Source organism: Protopterus annectens, chromosome 17.part0, assembly GCF_019279795.1.
Source record: "Protopterus annectens isolate FY-2018-M chromosome 17.part0, PAN1.0, whole genome shotgun sequence".
Lineage (NCBI taxonomy): Eukaryota > Metazoa > Chordata > Ceratodontiformes > Protopteridae > Protopterus > Protopterus annectens.
The window spans coordinates 180,254,702-180,281,201 of record NC_056751.1 but is presented as its reverse complement, the minus strand read 5'-3'; the positions used below and the strand labels follow the sequence as shown (position 1 = coordinate 180,281,201).

Below are 26,500 nucleotides of genomic sequence, written 5' to 3'. Positions count from 1 at the left end.
CCATGCTATGAAGGACCAGCAAGGCTTCAACTCCTTCAAATAAACAGAACCAGTGCTAAAAGTAAACACTTGTCCTAGAGAGACCCAAACTTATACGACCATACCACCATCAAATGGTGCAACATGAAGTATACCCCATTTCTAGAATAGATTGCCGTTACCTACCAGAGTACATCACTAGCAAGCTTTAAAAAAAAAAAAGTCTAGATGACAGACTTCAAGTTTTCACCAGGGAGATGTGGAGGAAGTCTACTTAATCTAGGATACACTTAGCCTTGCACCAGTACTGGGTGCTGTGGCTCAGCTTCTTGTTCTTTGGCTGCAAGCTTAGTAAAAGCCTATAATCCCATGACGTACAAAGAAAAAGATTGGTGGAAAAGCACAAGTTAGGAAATGGCGGCAGATGTTAAGACCATCAACCAGTCAGGCAGCCTATGTGATCATCGGGCCACCTAGCAGATATAGCAATGTATGCAGCTGGACTTTTCCAGGACAAAATCCTGATGAAAAAGGCCTTACGGCCCTGGGAGACCAGGACAACAAAAGTAGACTTTCAAAGCTTAGTCTGCTGTTTCGCGATCAGTATAATAGCGCAGATCTTCAAATAATCACATTTCTGCTCATCAACACACACATCAGACATTGTAAGAGATGCAAGCAATACAAAGTGGTCCTCTCACAGCTTCCCTAAGAAAGCCTGAAACAGGCTTTACACAGTGTTAGTGATCACTGTTTCTCAAAGGTGTAGTGACATTGAGAGAATAAAGGAGTATAAAGCCCCCATGTGCAGGTGGCATGGATCCCTCCCCACAGAATGTGAAACATTTCACAAAAAGGCATTTTATTTGCAAATACTGCTACCAAGCTCAAGTATAATTTGCCCAAAGTTGTGACTGAGGTTGCAAGTATAAGAGTTTGTGAAATCCAGATGAGAGTACTCGAGTTTGTGAAATCCAATCTGTTTTTCTCAAACACTTTCATTCCAAGCTCAGGACAATCAGGCTAAGGTTATAAAAACAGGACTGTTTACCTTAAGTGAAAGGGACACAAAGCAGCACTAAAAATCATCTGAGGAGACACAGCATAAGACAAATTGCATTAACTAATCATCCAGCTATCACAACAGTTGAAGCCCTGTAGCAACATGTGAGACATTTGGTAAACTCATGCAAATTGCACTGGGGCCAAATGGAGGCAACGTGCTGATTTACCATGAAGGAATACAAAATTCTGTGCGTCAATAATGCTGCTCCTCTAAGGCATGTACCAGATATGATGCATTTATTCAAAAATACTGACACAACAAAAAGTAAACTCAAAAGGATAACATCACATTGGAAGGCGAAGTGAGGATAGAGGAGAGAGTCACTACGTAGAAGTCAGCCTGTACAGGTGTTAAGACCTAAACTCATAATCTCTCATCTAATGGCCATGTGCCTCATTCTGGCTGTTCTTATAAGAATGACCCTCCAAATATCCATTTGAGGAAAGCCATTTCTTTCGACTATCTCCCCTCAGTCTGTCACTGCACCATACAAAGTGTCATGATCTTCAACTGAGAGTCATTATCTTCAAATGAGAGTGATGAGTGGTACTTGCTGACCGACATCTTTGGCAAAAGGAGATAAAAAAAGTTCAATGGTATAAAAGGCCAAGCTAGTGACAGTCTCATCAGAATCTTGTGATTAAAGGACTCTTTTAGCTTAAGCCTAGACATTTAACACTACATTTAATGAGAACACCTTCCTACAATGTCTGCTAGGAGGAGATGCTCAGAATGCAAGTGTGGGGGAAGATCCAGAAACTATGGCAGTTAATATGCTCCTTGAGCAAAGTGTAGGGGAACCCAGTATGGGCCATGGCTCTGATCTGTATTTTTCTACTCTACAGTATGGTTATCCCATTGCCGGACTCATGTCAGAAGTACTGTAGAAGAATGTATTTTTATAATGTCTTATTCCCACACACAGCTTCTGTTTAAGTTTGCTTGTTTTGAACTGCTTTCAAGCAACCTGTTTGTCATCTAGGATTAAATTTCACATTTTAAAGCAAGACTATCACTCAGTCATACAGTACAAAAATCCCTTGTCCAAATGTTGGTGCATGTCAACACCCTTCTAGTCCTTTAATCTTTCCTGATTACACTATCTCTCTCTCTCTCTCTCCCATGCTAATGAAATGTATGGAGCCAAAGCATACTGCACATCTCTTCACACCGGTTTCTTGGTTGCACCGGGAATCTCTCTCGGTACCCTACACAAATTTTTAAAGTACACAGTGTTAGCACTGATTGCAATCATTTCTTGATTATACCATGCATCTACAATACTCTAGATTACTATACTAAGTTTTGATTGAGGTTTAGGTATAGTATACAAAAGGTCCTACATTTCCCTTACAATTTATGGGCTCAATATTATGAGATCTCCATCCAGAGGTCAAACAACTGCACAACCCTTAAAAACATGTCCACATGCACCTCCCTTAATCATAAATACTGGTTAATTTTGTAACTTTCTAGAATGTACTGTCCAATGACATGGGGCAATGTGTATGCCATGCAGCTATGTAACATGGGATTCACTTAACCTAGATGCTGGAGGGTAAGCTGGAGCAAACAGTGCAACAGCATGAGCTGTGTGGGCATCCTGTCTATAAAGTACCTCTAAGTTTAGAGGTGCATTGAAAATGCTCAGTTAAATATAAAGCACATTCACAGGAATGATTAAACAGCTGCGTTTGCTGGGAAGGGACATAGTATCACAGCCACTAATATGGAAGCCTAGAGGTGCTATAAACTGGGCGATCACAAGGAGCAAGTAATTCCATTCATGCAAACTGCCACTATACCGCTCATAACTGAGGGCCATGCATGAGAATACTTGAACAAAAGTGTGCATGTCATTAAAAGTTCCCCTAAATGCACTGTGGTGGTACCCATCTCTCATGGCCTCATTAAGGTCAGTAGGCAACAGGTTAAGGTCGGGGAGTGTGCGGGGGGAGAGAACAAAAAACTGTAGATGGTGTTAATTTTATATGGTATTATCAAGGGTACAGCCCAAGTGTTTCACTTGTAGCTTCATTACAAGTGCCAGAACAAGACCTGAGAGTAGGTTGCAGCTTTACTGTGAAAAAAATACTGCAGTTAGCTAGTTCCAAGGTACTTTGTAAGTGAAGGCTTAATCCAGTTCAGGGTTGTAGGGGAAAAAAAAAAAGTCTACACTGGCACTTGTTTTGGGTGACAGCATAGAGCAAAGTACACACACATCCTTGAATTGAGAATTCCCCAAATTGCCTGCAACTATGACAAATTTTTCGGCTGTTGGAGGAAAATAGAGTACCTGGTGAAAACACACATGGACCCAGAGAGGACAGACTCCGCACAGAAAGCACCTCAGCCAAAAACCAAAACAAGTGCTATGAAGTCTGTGAGGCAGTAACACCGACCAATGCACCACCCTAAAGGCCACTTAGTTTTAAAATTGTTTAATTTTACGAAAACTACAGAAAATTCTAAATAAAAAATCAAATAAAACATGATTTATGCTTAACAAAACATAACCACAAATACCACTAAAAAGCTACAGGATACACATTCTAGGTATTACAATGTTAACCAAATTCAAATGGATTTCCTTCGCAAACTCACTCAAAACTTCGAACTGCAAATCGGGACCAGAAGATCGAAGTTTTGAAACTTCTAACCTTTTGAATAGAGCTTGCCATACAGAGTGGAACGGGAAATTTACTATTTTCCTCATTTTAGTGCGATCTGCAAGTTAGTATATTTAGCAGGGGGTGCAGTGGGGCTTGCCCCCTGCAAAAAAAAAAATGTTTACAATTTCGAAACTGCCAAGCCTTCAATCTTATGGTCTTGACCATCAGTATCCACAGTATTATCTTTTAAACATGCATGTTATTCATTAGCCATATTCCAACGTATTTCATTCTAATCTGCCCCCACAAACATGGGTGGTCCTGGACCAAGTCAAATGTAGGGGCATAGTTTATTGTAATAGCTTTCGTGTTCGCAGTATTTTTTTTTCTTCCCACATAGTGAGGATCCAATAAGACCTTTTATTAACCAACATATTATTCTAACTTCCCCTTTTCTCTTCCCAGCGATATCTGGATATGTGTCTGTGGTTTCCATTGTCAAAGATTCTATATACAGGGCGAAAAGTATTGGGGACAGTGAGGCAGCCTTGTCTTGATTCCCTAGTCTAGATTATTCCATCTGTAAGGGTCACATTTAGTTTAATTTTAGCAATGGTGCCAGTGTGCAAGTTTGCAAGTAATTTTATTCACTCATTTACTGGTATTTTTCAAAAAAGCTCCAACTCACCCTATCAAAAACCTTTAAGGCATAGAGCCCTACTAATGCCAGTTGTTCAACAGCTCTCTCTCTCTCCATCAGTAATGTTCTAGTTCTATCAAATGTTTGTCCTCCTACCACAAATCTGCACAGATTCATGTCAGTTTCTCCAATTACCTTAGTAATCCTTTTGCCAATCTCATAGTAAAAACCTCAATTATGATTAAATACTGAAACTGGGCTACCAGATAGTGTGTTAAGACACAGACTTCTTTTGGAATTATCACCATTGCTGCATCTTTCCAAGAGGTAAGTTTTCCCCTCCCTTCAATATCATCTTATAAGAATACAATTATAAAATTATGGAGGGGCTTATTCAATTCCTATTTTACAGTTCTACTGGAAGCCCATCAAGGCCAGGAGTTTCCATAATTTTAGATACCTCACTTCACGCTTGCCTGATTTCCAGAATTAGCTACCAACTTCCTTCCTTCCCTCTTCAGTTAGTTTGGGTAGTTTTAGTCCTTTTAAGTATTCCCTAGCATCTTTAGCTTTCTATAAAGAACTAGTAAATATGAAGTAAATCTCTAATATTTTAGCTATTCCACTCTTACCTTTATAACAGAATCTGGATCCATTAAAGTAGTAAGAAAAACTAATTTTCCTTAGTCTGAGAACATTTTCATACTAACTTTTTGAATTGTTTTCAAAGTATTTCAGTTTCAGGACTGTTACCTTATACATTCCATGCATTTCACTATTTGCCTTTATCAGCAGTTTCCTAGGACTAGCATCAAACCCTCTTCTCCATCTTGAAACTCTAACCCTGCATTCAGCTGCATTAATCTTTCCTTAATGTCTCTCCACACATTTTTGTGAGTCCTGTGAAACAAGTATTTTCACTCTCTCCTTACAATACCACAATATAATTGTGTAAATCCCCATCCTCTAAGCATACCAGTTCTAAATTCTCCTTTCAACATTCTTTTGACTCATTCCCTAAACTTTCCTTTTTGAGGAAGTAGGTAAATATCAATAACGTTTTTATAAAACTTACTCTGGTTGACTAATGTAATATCGACCAGACCAGTGCTCCCTTTTTTTATGTAGCACCTATCTAAACTTGTCAAATCTTGAATACTATGTGAAATCCCTTTTCTTGTTTATGTCAGTAACACATGTACTAGGCAGAAAAACCTGCATCTTCTGTAAACAAATATACCTTTCCCCTGCACTCACGATACTCTCAGCCCTCCAGTTCAATCTTGAATATCTCAAATCATATTAAAAGTCCTTCACCAGTACTAAAGCCTTGCTAAAATGTTAGAATTTTAGCTACTACAGCCCTCATTTCATGTGTATTAGTTTTGGGTGGTAAATAGATGGGAACATTCCCCTCTCTCCATTCCAAAAACCTCTAATCTTCATGCATCTCCTTTTTTAGACTTCAGCACAATGTCTATTTGGCAGCAGCAATTTTTCTTTATATGACTCTACCTTTACCTTATCCAGTCCTGCAAAGTACGCTTGCCTCACGGTCTTTAATAAAATTCTCTTGTTAATTATTGAGCCGCATCTCTTGCATCACGATTTGTGATCTGTTCTTATGCAAATAAGCCAGAACCCTCTTCCTACTCACAACTAGCCCATTAATGTTTCACGTCAATACATTCATGTCCCTTTTGGTCTTTCCTCTCTGTATTCCTCTTTGCACGCTCCTTTGAGCTACTGGTCTTCGGCTTGCTTTCCTTATCTTCTAGGATATCCAAGCTGGCAAAAACAAATCTAGTTTAAAAAGGATTCTTATAACCCTACACCATGCTACAATATGTTCCCACCAGCAATATATAAATTGCTACCTTGGCAACTGAATGTCCATTTTGGAGTCAACACTCCCTATCAACTTCACCCTAGTACTATTCTCTGCCTCCCTACCTTGAAATCCTTCCTCATTATCCTACAAACCAACCCACTCTTCCCCATTTGCCCAATGTTTGGAATGAATAACAAATTTCAGCAAAGGTCTCTTGCTGCCAAAATAAAGAATTCATACACATGCCTCTATCCCAGTTCAGCTGCCACACCGAGTTCCAACTCTGCTAATTTCCTGTTGTGGCACAGGAGGATGCTCGATTTCTTAAAAATCCCCCGCATGGCAGCTGGGAAACAGCACAATTCCATTCAAAATTTAATAAAAATAAGAAACTGGGGAGTTTAAGAAAAAACACCTGTAGTGTAGGTTGTTAAACTTATAATGCCACCTGCCCCCCCCCACATTCCACAATTTTCTCAGTGCAAAAATGCACGTTTTGTTAGTTAAATGTAGGCTAGTCAACTGTAATATGAATAGTCTCATAGGTTAGCTGTCAATCTCCTACAGTTATTTGACGGTCCCTTAAGTCTGCCTCCTCAGCCAATGTAAATTTACCCTCATTAGTTCTTCAACATCACTGCCCATACCAGTGCCAGTGATCTTTGGCTTTCTATCGCCAGTGCATTAAACAGTTTATCTTGGCATTCAAAGTCTATTATATTACTGTAGTTCATTTTTATCCCCCCCTTTTTATCCAACACATTTCTAAAATGCTAAGGACATTCCCATACCTTCCCCATTTATATTTTAAATTTAAAATTGATATTAGTGGTGCAATTTCTATGTACTTGCTACTGAAAGGTCTCTCAGCTAAGATCGTTGATACAACAACCACAATCACGTCCCTTAGCAAGTCTTATTCTGTGAACAGTTCACTGTAGATCATAGCACACTAGCAAACCTCCACTTTGCAGAGCTTTTCTCCATCCGTCTGCTCGGATGTACAGTTTTCATCTTGTCCATTATCTTCTTTGAAAATACTTCAACTTGCTTTTTGTTTTGTCACCATTTTCTGGATCAGAAAAGGTTTTGCTGGAAGACTTCCCTCTCACCTTCTGTCTCTGGTAACTTCACTACCAACTTCTACTGCTGCACCATCTGTTCTGACCATTCCCAATTTCATTTTATGGATATTTTCCCATGGTGTGCCTGGATTCATGCAAGTCTTGGAGTTACTACCCCAAAGGCACCAAGTATAGCTGGATACAAAAGTTTGTTTCATCTTCCAAGCCATATGTACAGAAGGAATCAAATCATTTTTACTACTTCTCATCTGTATGGAATAATCCTGGTCTACACAGTCCACTGTCAGCTGCTGACCTTTTAGCCATAATTTTGTCAGAAATTCCTTGTTGGTAGTCCTTAGTATTATGGGTCATTGTTGTCCCCACCTTTACCCTGTGAGCTTGGTTTCTTCTTCTTTGGGAATGTCCGACCAGCTGTTTAGAGAGTTTTTAATACATTCCAGATAACATCTCCTTTCTATCTGTTTTGATATTCCTGTGAAGCATAAATTCTCTTATTGCTCAATCTTTCAGATTAAATTAATTTAGCCTCCAGGTCCCAGTATTTAGTTTCATGATTTACCAGTCTCTCCATTTAAGTTTCCTAACAGTCTTTCAATTCAGTGATTACCTCAGTGTGGCCACATAAAAAATAGCAATAATTGAAGATGCCTCATCTTAACTTTGATATTTCTTTGTAGACTAATTTTGTTTACTTCCCAGTGAAGGTGATGCATTAAATCAACCCCTGCCTGGATTCCTCCATCTTGCTGTTTATCCTCCCTCTACCCATTTTTAAGATTGCTTGTAAAAGATTTGGATTCAGCAATTTTCTGCCTTTTCTTTCTTTGACATCAAGGGGAGCATTGTAAGCTGAATTTTAAGTTAAAAAGTTTTTGTCACAAAACAGGGTTGCCTGGCTTGGAGCTTAAGACTCCAACTGCATACTCAAGTAACGCCATACTGAAAGTCCAAGAAAAAAGAAGTTATGCACTTAACATTCCATCAGAGTTGTTCATAGGTTCATAGGTTCATACTAGGCTATCTGCCCGAGGGCATTTACAAGCCTAGCCCATAGTTTTGTGGCTTACGCCACCCCTTTAGTATGGGGAACTATACCCATTATTTTGCTGTGCCTCTGTTGAGCAGTGACACTGAGGTAATCCCTGGGGTATATCTGCGATCTCCCATCCATTGGTCAAGATTTCTCTTGAACAAGGCCAGCGAGGTGCTCTGCCTCACATATACCGGGATTTTATTCCACAGCATAGGGAGTCTTTGGGTGATGAATCTATCCCTCCAGCACGTCCTATTAATAGCCGTGTCGAGGTTTAAGTCTCCCGCCCTTGTGGCTCTGACGGATCTAGATTTTTTTAGGTGAAGCATATTCATCAAATCTGGGTTTGACATGGCCTTGTATGTTAGGCAAAGGTCACCTCTGAGCAAGCGGTAAGCGACTGAATAGAGATGAATGTTGATTTTCATTTGTCATCAACTTGAGACCCGGATCTGACCCGGCTGCACACTTCAGCTTTGGTGGCCTAATCCACAATAGCAAGCGAAAAAAACAAGCCAAAATAGAGGGGCTAACACTTTATCTGGTCCATTACTCAACCCACGCAAGGCAGGGGGAAGGAGGGAGGAATGGTTGAAGACAAATGAAAATCAACAACTCAGATGGCATGTTATGGTTAAGTACATAACTTTATCTGAAGTCATTTTCATTTGATCCTCAACCTGAGGGACAGAGTCCCCAGCTACCAATAAACCCTGGGAGGTCCTCATGGAAGATATCCCAGAGCACAGCTGAGCCAAAAGATGCCCTGCCCCTGGAAAGATCCAATTTATAATGGGAGATAAGTGTGCAGAGACACCTAGGTAGCTGCAGAAAAAAGTTATGTCTTACCATAATGTTCCATCTGTGTTGTTGATCCTCGTTCAGTCATTACTTGTGGGCATCTGTTCCGACCTTGGAACCGGGTCGGCCATCTTCCAAGCTCGTGTCAAGCTACAAACTCTCGAGCTAAATCTCTTACCCAGAATTCCCCTCTCCCCGTTACCTCAGATTGAGTTTGCATGTCAAAAGACGGTAGAGGCTACCTCTGGTCAAATGGCCTAATAGAAACAGATGGTGAGATCCACTAGAAGCCACAGGAGGGAGGGTCATCATGACTGAACGAGGATCAACAGTACAGATGGAACGTTAAGGTAAGACAACTCTATCTGATATTGTTAATCCTCGTTCATTCCTTACATGTGGGACAGAGTCCCCAGCAACACTTATTCCTGGGAGGCTCTCATGGAAGGACATTCCTGAGCACCACAGAACAAAAAGATGCTATTTCCCTGGAGGCCAAATCCAATTTGCAATGGATTGATGAAGGTATGAGGAGTAGCCCAAGTCGCAGCTGCCCAAATATCATGTAAAGAGGCTCTGGCATGGAAAGCAGCAGAAGTTGCCCCTGACCTTGTAGAATGACCCTTTATGGTAGTAGGTAATGGAATATTACTTTGTCTATAAATGAAGGTCACGCAGTCTTTCAACCATTTAGCCAATATGACCTTAACAGCACATCCCAATCTAGGTCCAGAATAGGCCAAAAATAACTGGTCTGATTTATGAGAGGCCTTAATCATGTTCAAGAAGCGAATTTGCCTGTGAATATCTAGGTTATGTAGACAATACTCTCCTTTGTTTGAATGATTGGGGAAGAAAACTGGCAATTCAATGGTTTGATTAATGGACATTTCAGAGATCATTTTTGGCAGAAAGGAAGGATTACTTCTCAATGACAATAACTATGAAAAATCAAATATGGACTCTTGATGCATAAGGCTTGAAGCTCAGAGATAAGATACATCTAGCAGAAGTAATGGCAACCAAGAACAAGGTTTTCCATGACAAATATTTGAGGTCGCAAGAAGAAGCTGGTTTGAAAGGTGGCATTGTCAAAGCTTGTAGGTCTAATGACAGGTCCCATGGTTGAATAGGTTCTCTAAAAGGGGTTTTTAGATGATTCACGCCTTTTATGAAAGTCTTGCATAATTTGTGTGACATGAGAGAAGACCAGATTGAAATAGATACTCCATTACTAATAGACACTGGTGCTGAAAAAGGATCTACCCATTTTTCTTTCAGCCGAAAGGTAAATCTTTTCCACTTGCTGAGATATGTAATTCTGGTGGAAGACTTGAGATGCAATAAGAATGTCACGTACTGGCAAAGAAAGATCATTCTGCCTGGCAATCAAGGGAATTGGAGGAGCCAAGCTGCAAGCTTCAGGCTGTTCAAGTAGAGTTGAAACAGATTCTGCGGATGGGAGATCAACCCCGGGGTTGGATGGAGGATCCACTGTTGATCTAGCAGGTGAAGCCAAAGGAAGGGGAACCAAAATCGGACTAGGCCAATATGGTGCTATGAGGATTACTTTGCTCTTCAACCAGCGAGCTTTCTTCAGAAACTGGGGAATGAGGGGGAGAGGTGGGAATGCATAAAGTACACCTGAGGGCCAATCGTGGACTAGAGCGCCCCTGGGTGATGGTCCCGGAGGGGGAAATCAGGGTGACGTAGTTGCTGCATTTGTAGTTGGTCAGGGACGCAAAGAAGTCGTAGCACGGAAGACCCCAGCAGTTGAAAATCACTGCTGCTATCAAGGGATTCAGGGACCACTCAGCAGACAGACTCAGGTGTATACTACAATCTCATATCACGTTGGAACTCCCGGCAATATGTGTTGCTAGAAGAAAACAGTTGGTAGCCATCGCCCAATGCCATATCTTCATGGCCTCTCGACAAAGTGGGTAAGATTTGGTTCCAACCTGTTTGTTGATGTACCAGACCACTGCCATGTTGTCTGATTGTATCGCAATAGTCCCAGATGGCAGCAGTGGATGGAATGCTTGCAACGCCAGCAGCACTGCCCTCAGCTCTAGAACATTTATATGCAGATGGGCCTCCATTTCGGACCAAGAACCTTGGACTGTGTCCCTGACATAGCCCCCCCCCCACACCCCATCAGGGAGGCGTCTGTGATCACTGTAGCCTTGGGCTGTTGGGGGGAGAAGGGCATGACCACTGGCGGGCTGTGGGCCATCCACCAATTTAAATCCTGTTTGCACCTGTGAGTTACCAAAATCTTGGCTGAAAGAGGGTACTGAAAGGGATATTGTATGAGCAGTAGCCATTGTAGAAGCTACATGTGAAACCTGGCCAGGGGGACAATGGTGATGGAGGCTGCCATGGAACCAAACACCTGTAGAACAGAGTGAGCTGTGGATTTCTCCCTTGAAAGGATTGGGATTAGTTGTTGCTTTATCCTTAGAATTACGTGCTCTGGGTTGGATGCTCAGCAATTCTTTGTATTAAAGATGACCCCTATGAATTCTGTGGGCTGAGAAGGGGTGAGATTGGATTTTTGCCAGTTTATGGTTATGCCTAGCCTTTATGCAGAGAGGAGAGAGTATGCCAGGGCCTCTTCCAATAGATGTCTGGTGGGGGCGGAGATGAGCCAGTCGTCTAGGTATGGAAACACCTGGAATCCTTGTAGTCGCAAGTGAGCTGTGACCACTGCCATGCACTTTGTGAACGCTCTGGGGGCTGTAGAGAGTCCGAAGGGCAGTACTCAACTGGTAGTGACTGGCTCACGCATGGAAGCAAAGGAATCTTCTTAGTCTGTCCACTTTTATGTGGTAGTACACATCTTGAAGATCTAATTGAGCACATCCTATCATCTTTTTCCAAAAGACGGAGACTGTTGTGACCATCCAGAATTTTCGTACTTTTACAAACTTGTTCAATACATAGATCCAAAATTGGTCTCCTGTCCCTGGTTTTCTTTGGCACCAAATAGTCTTGAGTAGACTCTGGATCCTATCTGGTCTGAAGGGACTATTTGGATGACTCTTTCTTAGCAGTTATGAAATCTCTAAAGCTGCTTCTTCCCTTTGACTGGGTGGAATGTCGGGTAAGTTTGTTAGGGGAGAGGGACAAAGGTCGAAGGGATGATAACATCTGGTCATTATCCTTTATACCCAAGAATCGGTGGTGATGATTAGCCAGGCAGAAGGGTACAAAGAGAAACGACCCCCAACCACTTCCAGAGGAAAGCAGTTGGGCTGCTCTTCAGGAGTGCTGGCAAGCAGTTGGGCTGCTCTTCAGGAGCGCTGGCAGGATTGGCCAGGGAAAGAGTCCATGGAACCCTGGTTACGCAGACCCTCTCTGCCCCGAAAAGGGAGTCTTCCCTTGAGTTTCTCCCTCTGCCTCTAGGGGAGAACTATGCCTGTGTGTTACAGAAAGGACCTGTAGACTTTGTACCATACCTTCCCACACTTCTGGTTTCTGGAGGTTTCTGGAGAAAGCCCGTTGAGGGGAATAACGACACCCACAGCAGAAAGTCTTACCGTCCTGTTCACATCTGGCCAGTGTGCTTTTATTCTTGGGTCCAAACAATGAAGAGGCTTCAATGGGAGCATTGACAAAGGAAGCCTTGAAGGGTTCTGCGAAATTACACAAGTGCATCCAGGTGTGTCGTTTCAGAACAATGCCTGAACTCGCTCTCCTTCTGATGCATGAGATATCAGGCGCATGGAGGAGTTAGATATCGATTAAATGGTGCCTAGTTGAGAGACCACTGTCAGACCTCAGATGACAACACCAGCCAAAGTTTGAGAGCTCAGAAATTAAATCTCTTTGAAGCCTGGTAAAGTGTGCCATATAGTTCAGGGACCTGATTGCAAAGATCGCTGATGCAAAAGTACGCTTCCCTATTCTGTCCACAACCTGGGACTCTTTGCTGGGCGGATGGACAGTCTGGCTCTTTTCTGCCAGGTCCTTTTTAGTTGTGGCTGCCACCACCAAAGCATCTACAGGAAGACCTTTGGACCAATGGGGATCAGTAGCAGGAGGGGACAAAATTTTATCTGGCCTCCAGGGAATGGCCTCAAGTGTCAGGAGCCTTCCACACATGCTGCATGATGAGCCGGACCAGTTCGTCGGCAGGTGGAGTAACCCAGGAGGTAGGGGGTCAGGCACGAAAGGCCTACAGGAACACAAGACTCTTCAGAGGTTGGGTTCGAGGGCTGCCAGTCACCTCTGTTTAAGAATTTCAAGAATATCACCAAAGGATACCTCAAAGGGTGAGTGAGGGGACCCTTCCCCATCAAAGGGGATCCAATGCCTGTCAGCTTGGGATGATATGCTCGACAAGCCACGATGCTTCGCTAGGGACGGCTTGCACCCGTCACCCCTGGGCTTTCGGATATTGGCAAAGACTCTTGCTACTCCCATAGTGCCTTTTTTAGGCAAGGCTCAAAAGACAAACCCACCTCCATAGGTATCACAAGGGATAAGAAACTAAGAGTAATGCTACTCAACGCCAGAAGTCTAAACCTCAAGATGCACGCACTCGAAACTCTTCTTAGCATGGAGAACATAGCATGGAGAACATAGATATCTGTGCAGTAACAGAAACCTGGTTCAGGGCTCCCGAGAGCACCCCAGCACTACCAGGTTATACCTCATACCATGCATTTCATCCCCAAAACTTGGACCGAACCACAAAAGGAGGGGGTGTATCAATATTAAAAGACACCCACACCTCCAGGTTGGTGGCAAAGCACGAAGCATCAGAGACTATCCATGTGCAACTAACAGTGGGTAAAACTGCCTTCCAGTTTATAGCCTGCTACAGACCACCCTCCCAAACCCAGGAACCCCACTCGGCCTTCCTGAGAACACTGGAAAATATGAAGGTCTCTCCAAACACCATTATATTGGGCGACTTCAACTACCCAAACCGACTGGGAGCATTACTCTAGCTCCAACACCCTAGCCCAAAGGTTCCTAGAATTTATAAACTCAAATGCTATGGAACAACTTGTTACCACTCCCACAAGAGGGGAAAACATACTGGACCTGATCATCACCAACATGGGGACTCTATGCTCCAGACCAGAAGTGTATCCCTCACTGGTAAGATCAGACCATAAACTAATCTCACTGGATATTCACATCCCGACCCCACCCCCTGCCCAGAAAACCACAGTGAAAAACTTCTCTAAAGCAAATTTCACACTCAAAACTGAGGTGGAATCCTTCAAAGCCCCCAGGCCTGTGGAAAATACGGCCCAGACCGCAGAATCCTTTATAAACGCATTCTATGAACACCTTCAGGAATGCATGGATCATGCGATCCCAAATAAACCAAGACCCAATCCTCCACAGGCAGATGTCCTGTCTGGTGGACCCCAGCCATAAACAAACTATACAATAGAAGGAGGAAGCTACTAAATGACAGAGCAAAATCCCAAAAAGGGAAGGCATCACTGATCAGTATTAGCAAAAAACTACGGGCACACATAAAATTGTCTAAGGCCAGCTTCGAGAGAAAAATTGCAGAGGACACTAAGGATAATCACAAGGCTTTCTTTAGTTATGTTAGGAACCTGGGTGGTAATTCCCAGATATGCTCAGAATTAGTCCAAAATGACAAAAAATACACCGAGCCCACAGACATTGCCAACATCCTAGCTGACAGGTTCAGTGCAAACTTCTCCCCCCCCCCCCAAAAGGGCAAATATCTATCCCAGCAGAGTGCTGCCCCCCTGACATCTCAGATGCTCAGGTAAGAGCCGCCCTCTCCAAAGCAAAAAAACACAGCATCAATGGGACCAGACGGTGTCCCGGGCTGCGTCCTACATGAACTCCAAGAAGAGCTAAACCCAAACATAAAACTACTGTTCAATCTCAGCCTTACTACAGGATATGTGCCCAAAGAGTGGCGTACAGCAACAGTGGTCCCTCAATGGATCCTGGATACTATCGCCCCATAAGCCTGACTAGCTTGGTCTGCAAAGCTATGGAAAGGATCATCATGGACCTCATAAATAAAGATATTGGGGACCTACAAACACTGGATCCTACCCAGTTCGGCTTTAAGGGCTGATCCTGCCTCAAACCTGGTTGATTTCTTTGAAACAGTCACCAAGGCCATTGACGAGGGGAAGGTGGTCCACACAGCCTACCTGGACCTCGCAAAAGCCTTCGATACAATACCTCACTCGGGCATTATAGATAAGCTCACCAGCTTAAATATAAACCCCTATGTCACTAGATGGATTGCAAACTGGCTCAAGGACAGAACCCACATGGTTAGAATTGCTGGAGCCATGTCAGACTCCAAACCAGTTACAAGTGGTGTCCCACAAGGCTCAGTCCTGGGACCTCTCTTGTTTGGTTTATATTTCTCGGAGGTACAGGCCAACACGGAAGGACTGTGGCTGACCAAGTTCTCAGATGACTGCAAACTGGGCGCCATAATAGACTCTCCAGCCGAAAAGCATCCTCCAAAAGGGCCTCATAGAAACAGACAACTGGTGCCAAGGCCATGGCCTCAAGCTAAATGCCAAAAAGTGTATAGTCATCCCCTTTGGCAAAAACAAAGTGCCCACAAATTACCACATGGGTGGTAATCCATTAAGTACAGAAGAAGTAATTAGGGACCTGGGGACCCAAGTTGATAGCAATCTCTCATTTGACAACCACGTGGCCAAAGTGGTTAGAAAAACATTTTATATAGCCCACCTAATCATGAAGGGATTCACATCTAGATCAGGGGACGTCATCGTGCCTCTTCACTCATCCCTCATCAGGCCCATAATGGAGTACAATGCCCCTTTTGGGATGTACCTTACCAGACACCTGCAGCAACTGGAAAGACCCCAAAAGTACCTCACCAAGAGGATCAAAGGGCTCAAACAGATGCCATATGCTGCCCGGTTAAAGAAACTCCAGCTCTACTCAGTGGCATACCGCCTGTTCAGAGGCGATCTGTGCCAGACGTATAAAGCCATGTCCAACCCGGAATTAATGGACATGCTGCACCTCAGAAAATCCAAATCCCATCGAGCTACGCACTCGAGAGACTTGAACCTCAGCACTGAAATAAACAGGACATGCTGGAGGGACAGATTCATAACCCAGAGGCTCCCTTCACTCTGGAATAAAATCCCAGTCCAGGTTAGGCAGAGTCCCTCATTGACTCTCTTCAAGAGGAATCTTGATGAGTGGATGGGAGATCGTAGGTTTACCCCAGGTATCACTTCTATGTCACTGTTAGACAGAGGCACAGTATACTAACCTCGAAAAAGGGCATAGCAAAATAAATTTAAAATGGGTGGCGAAAGCCAAACATTCTGGCTAAGCTTATAAATGCCCTAGGGCAGATAGCCTAGTATGAACCTAAGTCTGTCTTCAGTAAGGGGACTCCTCTGTGGAGTCCATGTGCTTCCTCTTGCAGGAGCTCTTTTGATGAACTTCCTCAGAGGGAGAAGCTGGGGAAGACCGCGCAAAAGGGGTTTCCTGTGGGAGTACATCCCGAGGCCCTTGCGCTCGGAGTCTGCTAGGAGAGACTTGTGTCCACTGCTGTCCAGAGGAGGGCAGGGAGTGATCGCACAGGATCACCAACCGACACCAGAGCCTTCTCCATTAGCTGGAAGGCCGGTCAACTTGAAGAGGTGCCGACTCGGGAGTTCCTGGATGGCTGTGAGACACCAAATTACGTATGCCACAGCTAACATCCTGGGTCTTGGCAAACTCTCCTGCCACAAAGACAACTGCGGCTCCTTAGTGAGGTCCATAAAGGGAACCGCAGAGAGGTAAGTGTGCTATATCAAGGGGACTCAAAGGCAATGAAGAAGAATAAGTAGGGGATCTTTGGTAAATGGTGATCACCTCCTGATGTAGAATAGGTCCTGGGGGCGGGATACCTCTGACCAAAAGCACTTGATCCACAAAACGCAACATGTCGTGTTCAGAGGGGCTTCTAGTAGATTTCACGGACACAGCTGAGGGGGAGTCGGGTCTATCCAAAGACTAAGCAAGTTCGGTGCCCACCTCGGAGGTCTGCACTGAAAACGGGGCTGTAAAGGACTGAACTATAGGTGTCTGCACCGAGGAAACCATCAGTGCCGTTCATGGTCTGAAGTGTTTATCCGAGCTAAGGCTGTAACCAAAAAAAAATCGTTGCCAATAACTGAATGGTCGGTGCTGAGAGTGTAGTCAGTGCCTGGTAAGTCTGAGCCGAAGGGCAAAGGGCATTGAAAAATCCATAGACATCGTGACAGTCTGCTTTGACTGGACAGTCGGTGCCGGTAAAGTAGTCTGAATCAAGGAGCCCCTTGGTACAGATACTGTAAAGGGCACGCTAAATCGGTACCGAAGTCACAGATGTCTCCAATGGCCTCGGTGCCGAAGGTCTAGGTACTGAAAGTGCTGGAGCCAAAGTCAAATCCGAACTGGAAAGCTTAGCTTTCTTGGGTCTTTGTTCCTGGGGGTCCCCAGCAGGGGATGAAGGAAGAGACTTTGCCTTTATATGTTCATCACTTTCTTATGGGATCCTGGAGGGGTTGAAGCCTCCGACCCAGAAATAGCCTCTGAAAAAGGAGATTTAAGTATTCCCTTCAATATTAAATTTATTTATTTCTCTCAATGTCCTTTTAGAAAAATTCTTACAAATCCCGCAGGGCGTCAACTGTTAAATGAGCCACACCCAAACAATAGACACACAGGGAATGTGCATCTGAAGTAGGTAATTTATGGTCACAATCTAAACATCTTTTAAATCCTGGACTACCTTTATCTGCCATGTTAGAAAGAAAGAAGGAAACCCAGAAAAAATACCAGCAATGGTACAAGAATTACCCAAAGGCAAGAAGGAAGGAGTTTACCAACGATGGTAAAAAAGAAATTACCTTGCGGTAAAGGTGGTGGAAAGGAATAGAAAAGATTCAAGAAAGGATAGTCGCTAAATGCGAGAACCCCTTGGCTCGATACGCCATGGATTAGTCTGCAGTGACATCCTATCTTTGTGGCATATCATATAAGAGGGCTTGAGAAGGCTTGGATCTCAGAAACCCTCTTGGGTGAGTTAATCTCAACTAAAAAAGCAATCTTCCATGACAAACTGCAACTAGACTGTGGTCAAAGGTTCGAAAGGAGGGGAAACCAGGGCCTGAACAAGTGAGATTCCAAAGGGGCACTGGGTCCTTAACTGGAGGCCTGAGGAAGGTACCTTTCAAAAAGGACTTACAAAGTCTGGAAGTAGCTAAATAAGCTGAATTCTTGCCTATGTGAAAGTTACTGCCAGTTGTACCTTAACTGTACAGAATCTGGCACCATGATTAGAAATATCCAGCAAAAACTCCAAACTGGCTGGAACAGGTGCAGTGAAAGAATCCAGGTCGTGCTGAAGGGCCCAAATAGAGAAAAGCTTCCATTTACTTGAATAAACCTTCCTTGTAGAAGATTTGTGAGCTGCTACCAAGATGGTCTCGACAGGAGAAGACAGCCCACGAGTCCTCACTGTCATGGAAACTGAAAGAACCAAGCTGTGAGCTTCAGGCTAAGTCTGGGTAACAGAACCTGGAGGGATATGTGATCAGATCCGGAACTGAATCTAGTGTCTGAGGTGGACACACTGCATGAGACCATGGAGAGGAGAAACTAAATTGGATAGGCCAGAAAGGGGCAATGAGGATCAGAGCTCTCCAGTTGCCGAGCTTTCTGAATGAACTTGAGGAAGTGGAGAGTAAGCATACAGTAGACCTGAGGGCCAAGCATGAACTACAGCATCTCTGGGGTACTCCCCAGAGGGGGATTCAGAGCAAAACACTCACTGCACTTCACATTGGAAGGAGAGGTGAAGTGATCGCAGAAAGGCTGACCCCATTTTAAATTCTGCTATGGAATGATTCAAAGACCACTTGTAAGGCATCGGAATAGACCTGCTGAGCATGTCCGACTGTAATGGACCTCCCCAGACTGTACGTTGCCACCACCAGAAAAAGGCGGGTGGAGATTGCCCACTCCCACTATCTCATGGCTTCGCTACAAAGGGGATAAGATCTGGCCCCCCCCCCACCAGTTTGTTGCTATACCAGACTGACATATTGTCAGTCTGTATGGCAATAGTACCTGGAAGAAGAAAGGCATGCAGAGTTTGCAACACCAGAAGCACTGCCCTCATCTCGAACACATATGCAGATTGGTCTCCAAAGAGGACCAGGTGCCTTGGACCATCCTCTTCCCATGCAATGCCCCCCCCCCACTCACCCAAGCAGGGAGGTGTCTGTAGCCACAGTGATCACTAGCTACTCTGAAGGCGGTCCAGGGATTGGAGCCACCAAAGGATGGAGTCCTTGCAAACATGCGACAATCTAACAAGATGCGACAAGGGAAGGTCTAGCAAGAACCATTGAACAAATAAGGTCCATTGAAGAACTCATATGGAGATGTGCAGTTGGAAAGAGTGATTGTGGCCACCATGGACCCCAATGCCTAAAAAACTGAACCCGTTTGGGGAAGGTTGGCTTGAGATGCAACTCACATGTCGGAGTGATAGTCTGGAGGTAGAAACACTGTGCCCTGGGTAGTATCTATCAGTGTCCCCAAGAAATGGAGAACCTGCATTGGTTCCAGTGGGATAGAGAACCTGCATTGGTGCCATTAGGGATTTGTTGCCTGAAGGGAACAGTAAGGAGCCAGTTGTCCAGGTAGGGGAAGACCTGAAACCCTTGCAGCTGCAGTTGAGCAGCCACTAACACCATCACTTTGGTGAACACCCACGGGTGGTGGTGAGCCCAAAGGGGAGTGCTGTGAAATGAAAAGGATTGGCTCCCAGCCAGCAGCGGAGGAAAGAGAGCATCTGTGCATTATATATTACATGTCTTGGAGAGCCATCAACCACATCTAGTAGTTTATCTGCAGGAAGGGCAGGATGGATTGAAGGGTGACCATCCGGAACTTCGTCTTGGCAACAGACAGGTTCAGGGTTGAAAGATCCAGAATGGGTCTAAAGTCCCCCTTTTTTAGCACTAAAAAAACCTGTAACAAATGCCTGATCTAGGTTTGTCTGGGGGGGGGGGGGGATGGCTCGTTTCTCAAGCACTATGGAAATTTCTACTGCTGCCTGCTCCTGTTGGGTGGAATGATGGGGAGGAGGTGGTGTTTGGAGGGGGGTGGGGGGGTGAAGAAGGAGGAGTGGGAAAGGCCTTGATCCTTGGGAGATTTTGGAAGAGCCTTGATTTTACCCCATACCAAATTCCCATTCCCCCATGACCCAATTCCAGAGGTGGGAGGAAGCGCGGATCCCAACAGCAGACAAGGTCCATCCTTGACCTCTCGATCTGGACCTCTGTATCTACCCCTTATGCCCCCCCCCAAAGAAGGATCACACTGCGGGTGAGCAAAGGATCCAGATCCAAACAAGGTCTTCCCTTCTCCTTCTGACTGTCTTATCCTGTCTTTACTGTGTCTCGATTCCATATGACTGCTAAGGAGAGGAGCGGAGGGGAGAAGCAGACAGAGACCAAGCAGATCCCAGTCTTCTGGACTCTCCTATCAGCAACGAACAGTTTTCTGAACAGGAATCGAAACATTTTGCCATGGAGGAATGAATCAAATGAATGAATGAACAACATAAGAAAGAGCCAGGAAAGGAGCCAGGCATGATGCCTGGATGCCTATGCCTGTCTGTCCAGGCCTAGCCTTGGCTGCTCCTTGGCGAAGTATTCGATATAGATGCAAGGGTAGCCATACAGAACACCTTTTTCTCCTCTGCCAACATGGAACCTGGGGCAGACTCTGCGACCTCTGACCAGGTCCCTCTACAATCTGATGACATGAGCCAAGTAATTCAGTGCACATAAGGAAAACATGGCTGTCTGGAGTATGAACCATAGAGCTCTCCTGTGTGAGTATTTAGTGGCTGCCGCAACCACCATGACATCAACCAGGGTTATTTCTGACCAATGCTGCCTGAGCAAGCACGGAGTACTTTGTCCGGGCACTTTGGGAATAGACTCAACCATATCCAGTTCCTTCTATCCCCTAGATGATATCAAATCCACAAGGGGATCCATGGAAGGGGACACTCAGGAGGAAGAGGGTCCTGTGCCATACTCCTCCAGGAATACTGACTCGCCCGGGTTGGGCATTTGGGTAGACCATCCACCACACTGATGAAGGATTTCTATGAGGTCTCCAAAGCAGACATCCTCTGGGGATGATAGAGGGGAACCCTCCCCTTCCTCTAAGTCGGTATCTTCCGTGAGGAAATCCAGGCAGGGAGTCAAAGTGCCTCCTCTTGCATGTGTGCTTCCGAGGGGGCTTCTCAGGTAGAAATTCTGGGGAGGACTCTGAAGCCTCGGGAAGTTCCTGGCAGGAACCTTCTGCGGCAAAGTGGCAACAGGCTGTCCCACAGGGAGCAGAATGGAAAACTCCAGCCCGGAAAGAGAGGGAGCCAGGACGGACTCAGAGGATGAGTGTCAAAGGTCTCAAAAGGGCCGAGAGGACCCTCTCCACCACATCAAAGGCAGAAGGCAAATGGATCTCCAAAGCCGGAATGGCCAAGGCCAGATACACCGCTCCCTGCACAGAGAGAGGAGCTGAAGCAGAGCCTCCCGATGACAAAAGAGAGAAAGAAATGACTCTGAAGACCTCAAAGTCAACGCTACCCCTTTGGATCAGATGCGGAGGCTTCAGCTCTGAAAAGATCAGGGCTGAACCATTCAGGGTAACTGTCGGCGTTGAGATACATGGAGCCATCAGCACAGACCCCCTCAACACCAGGGAACCTTGGACTCAAATTACTCAAACCGGGGATTGGATCAGAGAAGGATTAAATCGGTAAGGAAAACTGTATGCTCCCGGCCCCTGAGGGGGACAGAGCAGGCAGGACTCCCAACTGGATCTGGGCCCAGATGAATTTGCATATAATCCTGTCCACCTCTGCTTCAGACAAACTCTAGGACCGGATGGAAAATGCCACAGACCTGGGCCTGGAATGGTGCCAGGGAAAGGCCAAGAAGGGAGATAGACAGATGACCTCCGGCAGAAATTTAAGTGATCGGAGTCGAGCGGAGCCTGGGCTCAGATCTAGGCAGGTTTTGGCCAGGGGCTCAGCTGAGGAAGAGTGGTCGGGGTACTGCTTCTTGGGCTGGTCCTGCTCCTTATGGATGTGCTTCGCCCAGTCCTTCTTGGCAGGTGGTAGAGTCCCAGAGGCTGGGGCTGAGGAAGAAGTTGAGGCCATGGAAGGAGGGGGAAGGAGGCTGTTTAGAATCAAACTTATTCCTCCGGTCGATCAATGCGCAGGGGTTGAAGCCCACGCAGATCAAACAGGAGGTGTCTAGATGTGGAACACCCAAGCATACTACACACAGTGTTGGCATCTGAAGGGGGTAGTTTATGGCCACACACTGTGCATTTCCTGAAGCCCGGCTTTGGAGTCCCTGCCATGGCTAACAGGAAACACAGACAAACCTAGGAGAAAGAGAAGAGAAAGAAAGGAAACAAGAAAATTAGAGTAGGAAGAGATGAAAGAACCAAATATTTTTAACTTGCATACTGAGGAAACTCAGAGCTATAGGGTCACACTGCTGTTTGAACATGCGGCAAAGGCTGAGGCGAGGAGGGAGACAGGAGCATTATGGGAAGGGAAGGAGCTTAGATCCGAAGCTGAAGTATGGGGCAGAGTCAGATCCATGCCGGATCCGGGTCCCTCAGGTTGAAGATCAAATGAAAACTTCAGATCAGATTTTTCTGTATTAAAACAGGTTCAAGACAGGACGACTGCTGTGTGTGGACTGCACTGCTTGTTTTTCCTATGCCACCAATGTATAGCCACCTCATTCAAGGATTTGAGTTAACTGCATACTGACAACGTAATTAAGGAAATAGTTGTTAACTTTGTCAACCACCATCAAATTCCTTAAAGGCAAAAAATATTTTTGTATGTGTAACAGTCTAGCAAGCTAGCACAGAGGATTAAGGCAATGAGCTGTTAAGGAGATACTGCTGTGGTACAGGGTTCAATTCCCCTCAGTATTAATTTGCCTACCATGCGACCTTGAGTAAGACAGAGCAACACGATATTGGGTGGAATTGGAATTTGGGCTAGGCTCCTTAATGGTCTCCTAATCATCATGAGGAAATATTCAGATCGATTTCCCTGCAGTCCGGAAGGGCAATCTGTGCCACTAGGAGATGTACTGACCATCTCAAAACAAGCCTGAGCAAGGAGGGCTATTCTCTGCCTCAGATATCAGGTGAAATGCATATCCTTTCAGAGTCTATACCGTTACTTTGTGAAATCAACAGGATGACGACAGTAGTAGGAATTATAAGGAGCAGAAAACACGACAAAGCTGAAAACTGTACATTTAAGGAATCTATTATACAATACTCGGTCTCACACACACTCTGGGTGGTCATCTTTTAATGAAAATGTTATATTTGCTCTGGCCATTAAGTGTTAATTACAATGCCTGGATGATAAACTTTGCAATATACCATTTATAAATGAAAATAACTGCACATAAAGGCAAACGGGTAAGCAAGCGAGACATTTTTGCAGCATGCAAAAGCCCTTTGTGATAGCAAAACAAAAGATTACAAGCTAAAATGTTTTGTAGATATTTTTAAATGACCCTCACCTTAAAAACAATAATTCAGGCTCCCAGCTGTGGCATTCCTAATTCATCCAATACTTTTCCCTACCAACCTACTTGGTATTCCACTTTTTGAATATACTTCTCACAATTACTGGTACACCACTTTCATCCTTATTCAAAGTCCTTGAACAAAATGTCACTGTATAAACCTTTTTGATTATGCTAGTCACACTTCTTTAAACGGTGTTACCATATCACTAAAAAACATTGCTTAGGCTTCTGATGGCCATGCAGATTAGATTTCTATATTTCTAGCCATCGGTGTATACAAAGCCAAGTTTGTGCTCTTGTTTTAAATTACTGAACAAGTTTTCTGACTGCAAGACACACTGTTCCATAGCTACATAAAGATAAACTTTCCTTACTTGTTTGCTGTGAAGAACTGGTTCATGTTAGACATACGAGCTTTCTTCTGCTGCTCCCTGGTTTCAGGGTTAAATTCTGCCAGTTGAGGTCCTGGGTTCTGAAACTCCAAGCATTTTAGCTGTCTTTCCATTTGCTGCTTTGAAAGAACAAGACAGAAGACTCAAATTAGGCTTTGGCAGAAGAGAACATGACTTTGAAACAGTTGACTTTTCATTTGTTAAACAGGCAAGTAAATGTACTTTATATTCAACAAACACTACATTACTGGCATCTGGGTAGTAGTGCCTAGCTATCCTCCTCTGGCAGTCCAATAAAGCTCAGTGTCCCTCCTACTGCCAGTCTGCGAGTGTGATTATATTCAAACACTACATTACTGGCATCCGGGTAGTAGTGCCCAACTATCCTCCTCTGGCAGTCCAATAAAGCTCAGTGTCCCTCCTACTGCCAGTCTGTGGGTGTGATGGACTAATCACCCGTCAGTACAGGGACCGTCTTACCAACCCACAAAGAGGACCCTTTCAGTTTTCTTGTGCTATAGTAAGAAGGGATCACTCTGCAAGACTGTTGATTACCCTGGATCTCTTCAGCTGCTGAGCTCAGATAAGAGGTCTGTTTGGGTCTTTATTTTCTTCCTCTGCCTTTGATTCCATCTGTGAAATAGATTTTGCTACTTGGATTTTTCAGGATTGGAAAATGCTATGCACTTGGGGTTTTACTTTATCTGCTTAAGTTTATACTGTTTATTATAAGCTTCATTTGAAATTTTTGCCATGAAAGCTTGCTGATTTTTGCAGTATTTTTTTCTTTGGGGTTATGATTTGAGGTGATTTAGGAAGATTAAAGTATTTTAAATGATTTCCTACCTTTTGTATGTTAAACACTCCTGACATGAATTTTTCATAAGTTAATGCTTTATTTCCTGTCCAAGGCCATTTTATATGTGACTTCCAAAAATCCGGGGCTGAGATTAGCTTTAATTACAACTGGGGGACTTGTGGGACATACATTTTGTGCTTTGAATCATGCTACAGAAATGGACTTCAGACTGCTATTTAAAGAGAATAGTGGGATTAGTCTCTTTTACTGGGGTGAATGTGCAGCCATTCTTTAGTATTGCTCTTGCTAGCCTTCTCATAACCAGACTTGGACTCTGTGCACCACTTACCACATGCTCACCTATAAAACTAGTACATCATGAAATATGCCTCAGCCTATGGCTTGCAACTCTGCAGTAGACTTTGACAGGCTATTAGACCACTCGCCTTTTGTCTCTAGGTTCCTTGGTGAGGTGTTAGTACACTTGTGCGTGACAAGGGTCAGACATGTCCTTTGGAGCTATACCATTACTAAACTTGATCTTCACCAAAAGGCAGAGCCTGGTTCAGGTACAGGTGAACCAAAATGTATAGGTGCAGAGGAAGTCAGGGGTACAGAATCTGTTGCCAGAGTGGATACCTTTTCCCATGGAAATTCGCCCATTAGTGTTGTGCATGCAAGAGACACAGAAGACCCACCATGTTAGAAGACAACTGGTTTCCACCTGAGCCAGTGGCCATGGCTAAATCCATTAAGGTAAATTGACTACAGGAATAACATTAGCGCTGCCACTCCCATTCTAATACCAAAGGATCTTGATTTTGGAGGGGATCCAGAATGAGGTTTCAGAAAGGCCACAGTCTGATAAGTCTTCTCCGAGGATTAAGAGGATCAAAAACCCAAACAGATTTTTCCCCAAATGTTCATAGGTAGGTATTAGGCCATCGGCCCAAGGGCCTCAGTAAGCCTAGCCAACAAGGTTCCCTGGCTTACGCCACCCAAGTTAATTTCCTGAGCCCCTGTCGAGCAGAGCCACAGAAGTGATCCCCAGGGTGCATTTCCTATTTCCCATCCACTCTTTTCTTGGAGTGCTAATAAGGAACTGCTTGACATAGATGGGTAGCTTGTTCCAGAGAATAGAAAGTCTCTGGGACAGCAATCTATCCCTCCAGCATGCCCTGTTTATTATGGTGACAAGGTTTAGGTCCGTAGAGCATGTAGCTCAGAGGGATTGGGATTTCTTTAGGTGTAGCATGTCTAACAGCTTTGGGTTTAACATAGCTTTATATGTTTGGCAGAGATCTCCTTTGAGTAGGTGATATGCTACAGAGTAAAGCTAGAGTTTGAGACTGTCAGCGTAGGGCACCTGTTTGAGACAGTAATCCTCTTTGTGAGGTGCTTCTGTGGCCTTTCCTGCTGCTGCAGGCTAGATTTAGGGATGTACTCACAGTTGGGAGCAATATTTGATTGCTCCAGAGATCAGCAGGGTATATGACCTTTTAGCAGATGAGGCTCCAGAGGTGGTGACCTCCCATCCGCTGGTCCCAGGAAAGCTTGCAATTCTCTGCTGGAGTCTTTTTTTTTGGAAAAGTGTTTAGAAATTCAGAGCATGCTTGACCA

The 26,500-nt window shown here is 44.4% G+C and overlaps 1 protein-coding gene across 3 annotated transcripts in view; it reads right to left on the bottom strand.

Moving 5' to 3' along the window:
• Nucleotides 1–26,500, bottom strand: part of ARL14EPL (ADP ribosylation factor like GTPase 14 effector protein like) — a 265,508-nt gene that overhangs the window by 90,387 nt on the left and 148,621 nt on the right. For 2 of the 3 annotated variants that reach the window (XM_044059760.1, XM_044059758.1), the window contains exon 3: nucleotides 24,064–24,200. In XM_044059760.1, the coding sequence (XP_043915695.1) occupies nucleotides 24,064–24,200 (137 nt within the window). The remainder of the gene's footprint in view (nucleotides 1–24,063; nucleotides 24,201–26,500) is intronic. The other variant, XM_044059759.1, reaches the window with a different exon arrangement.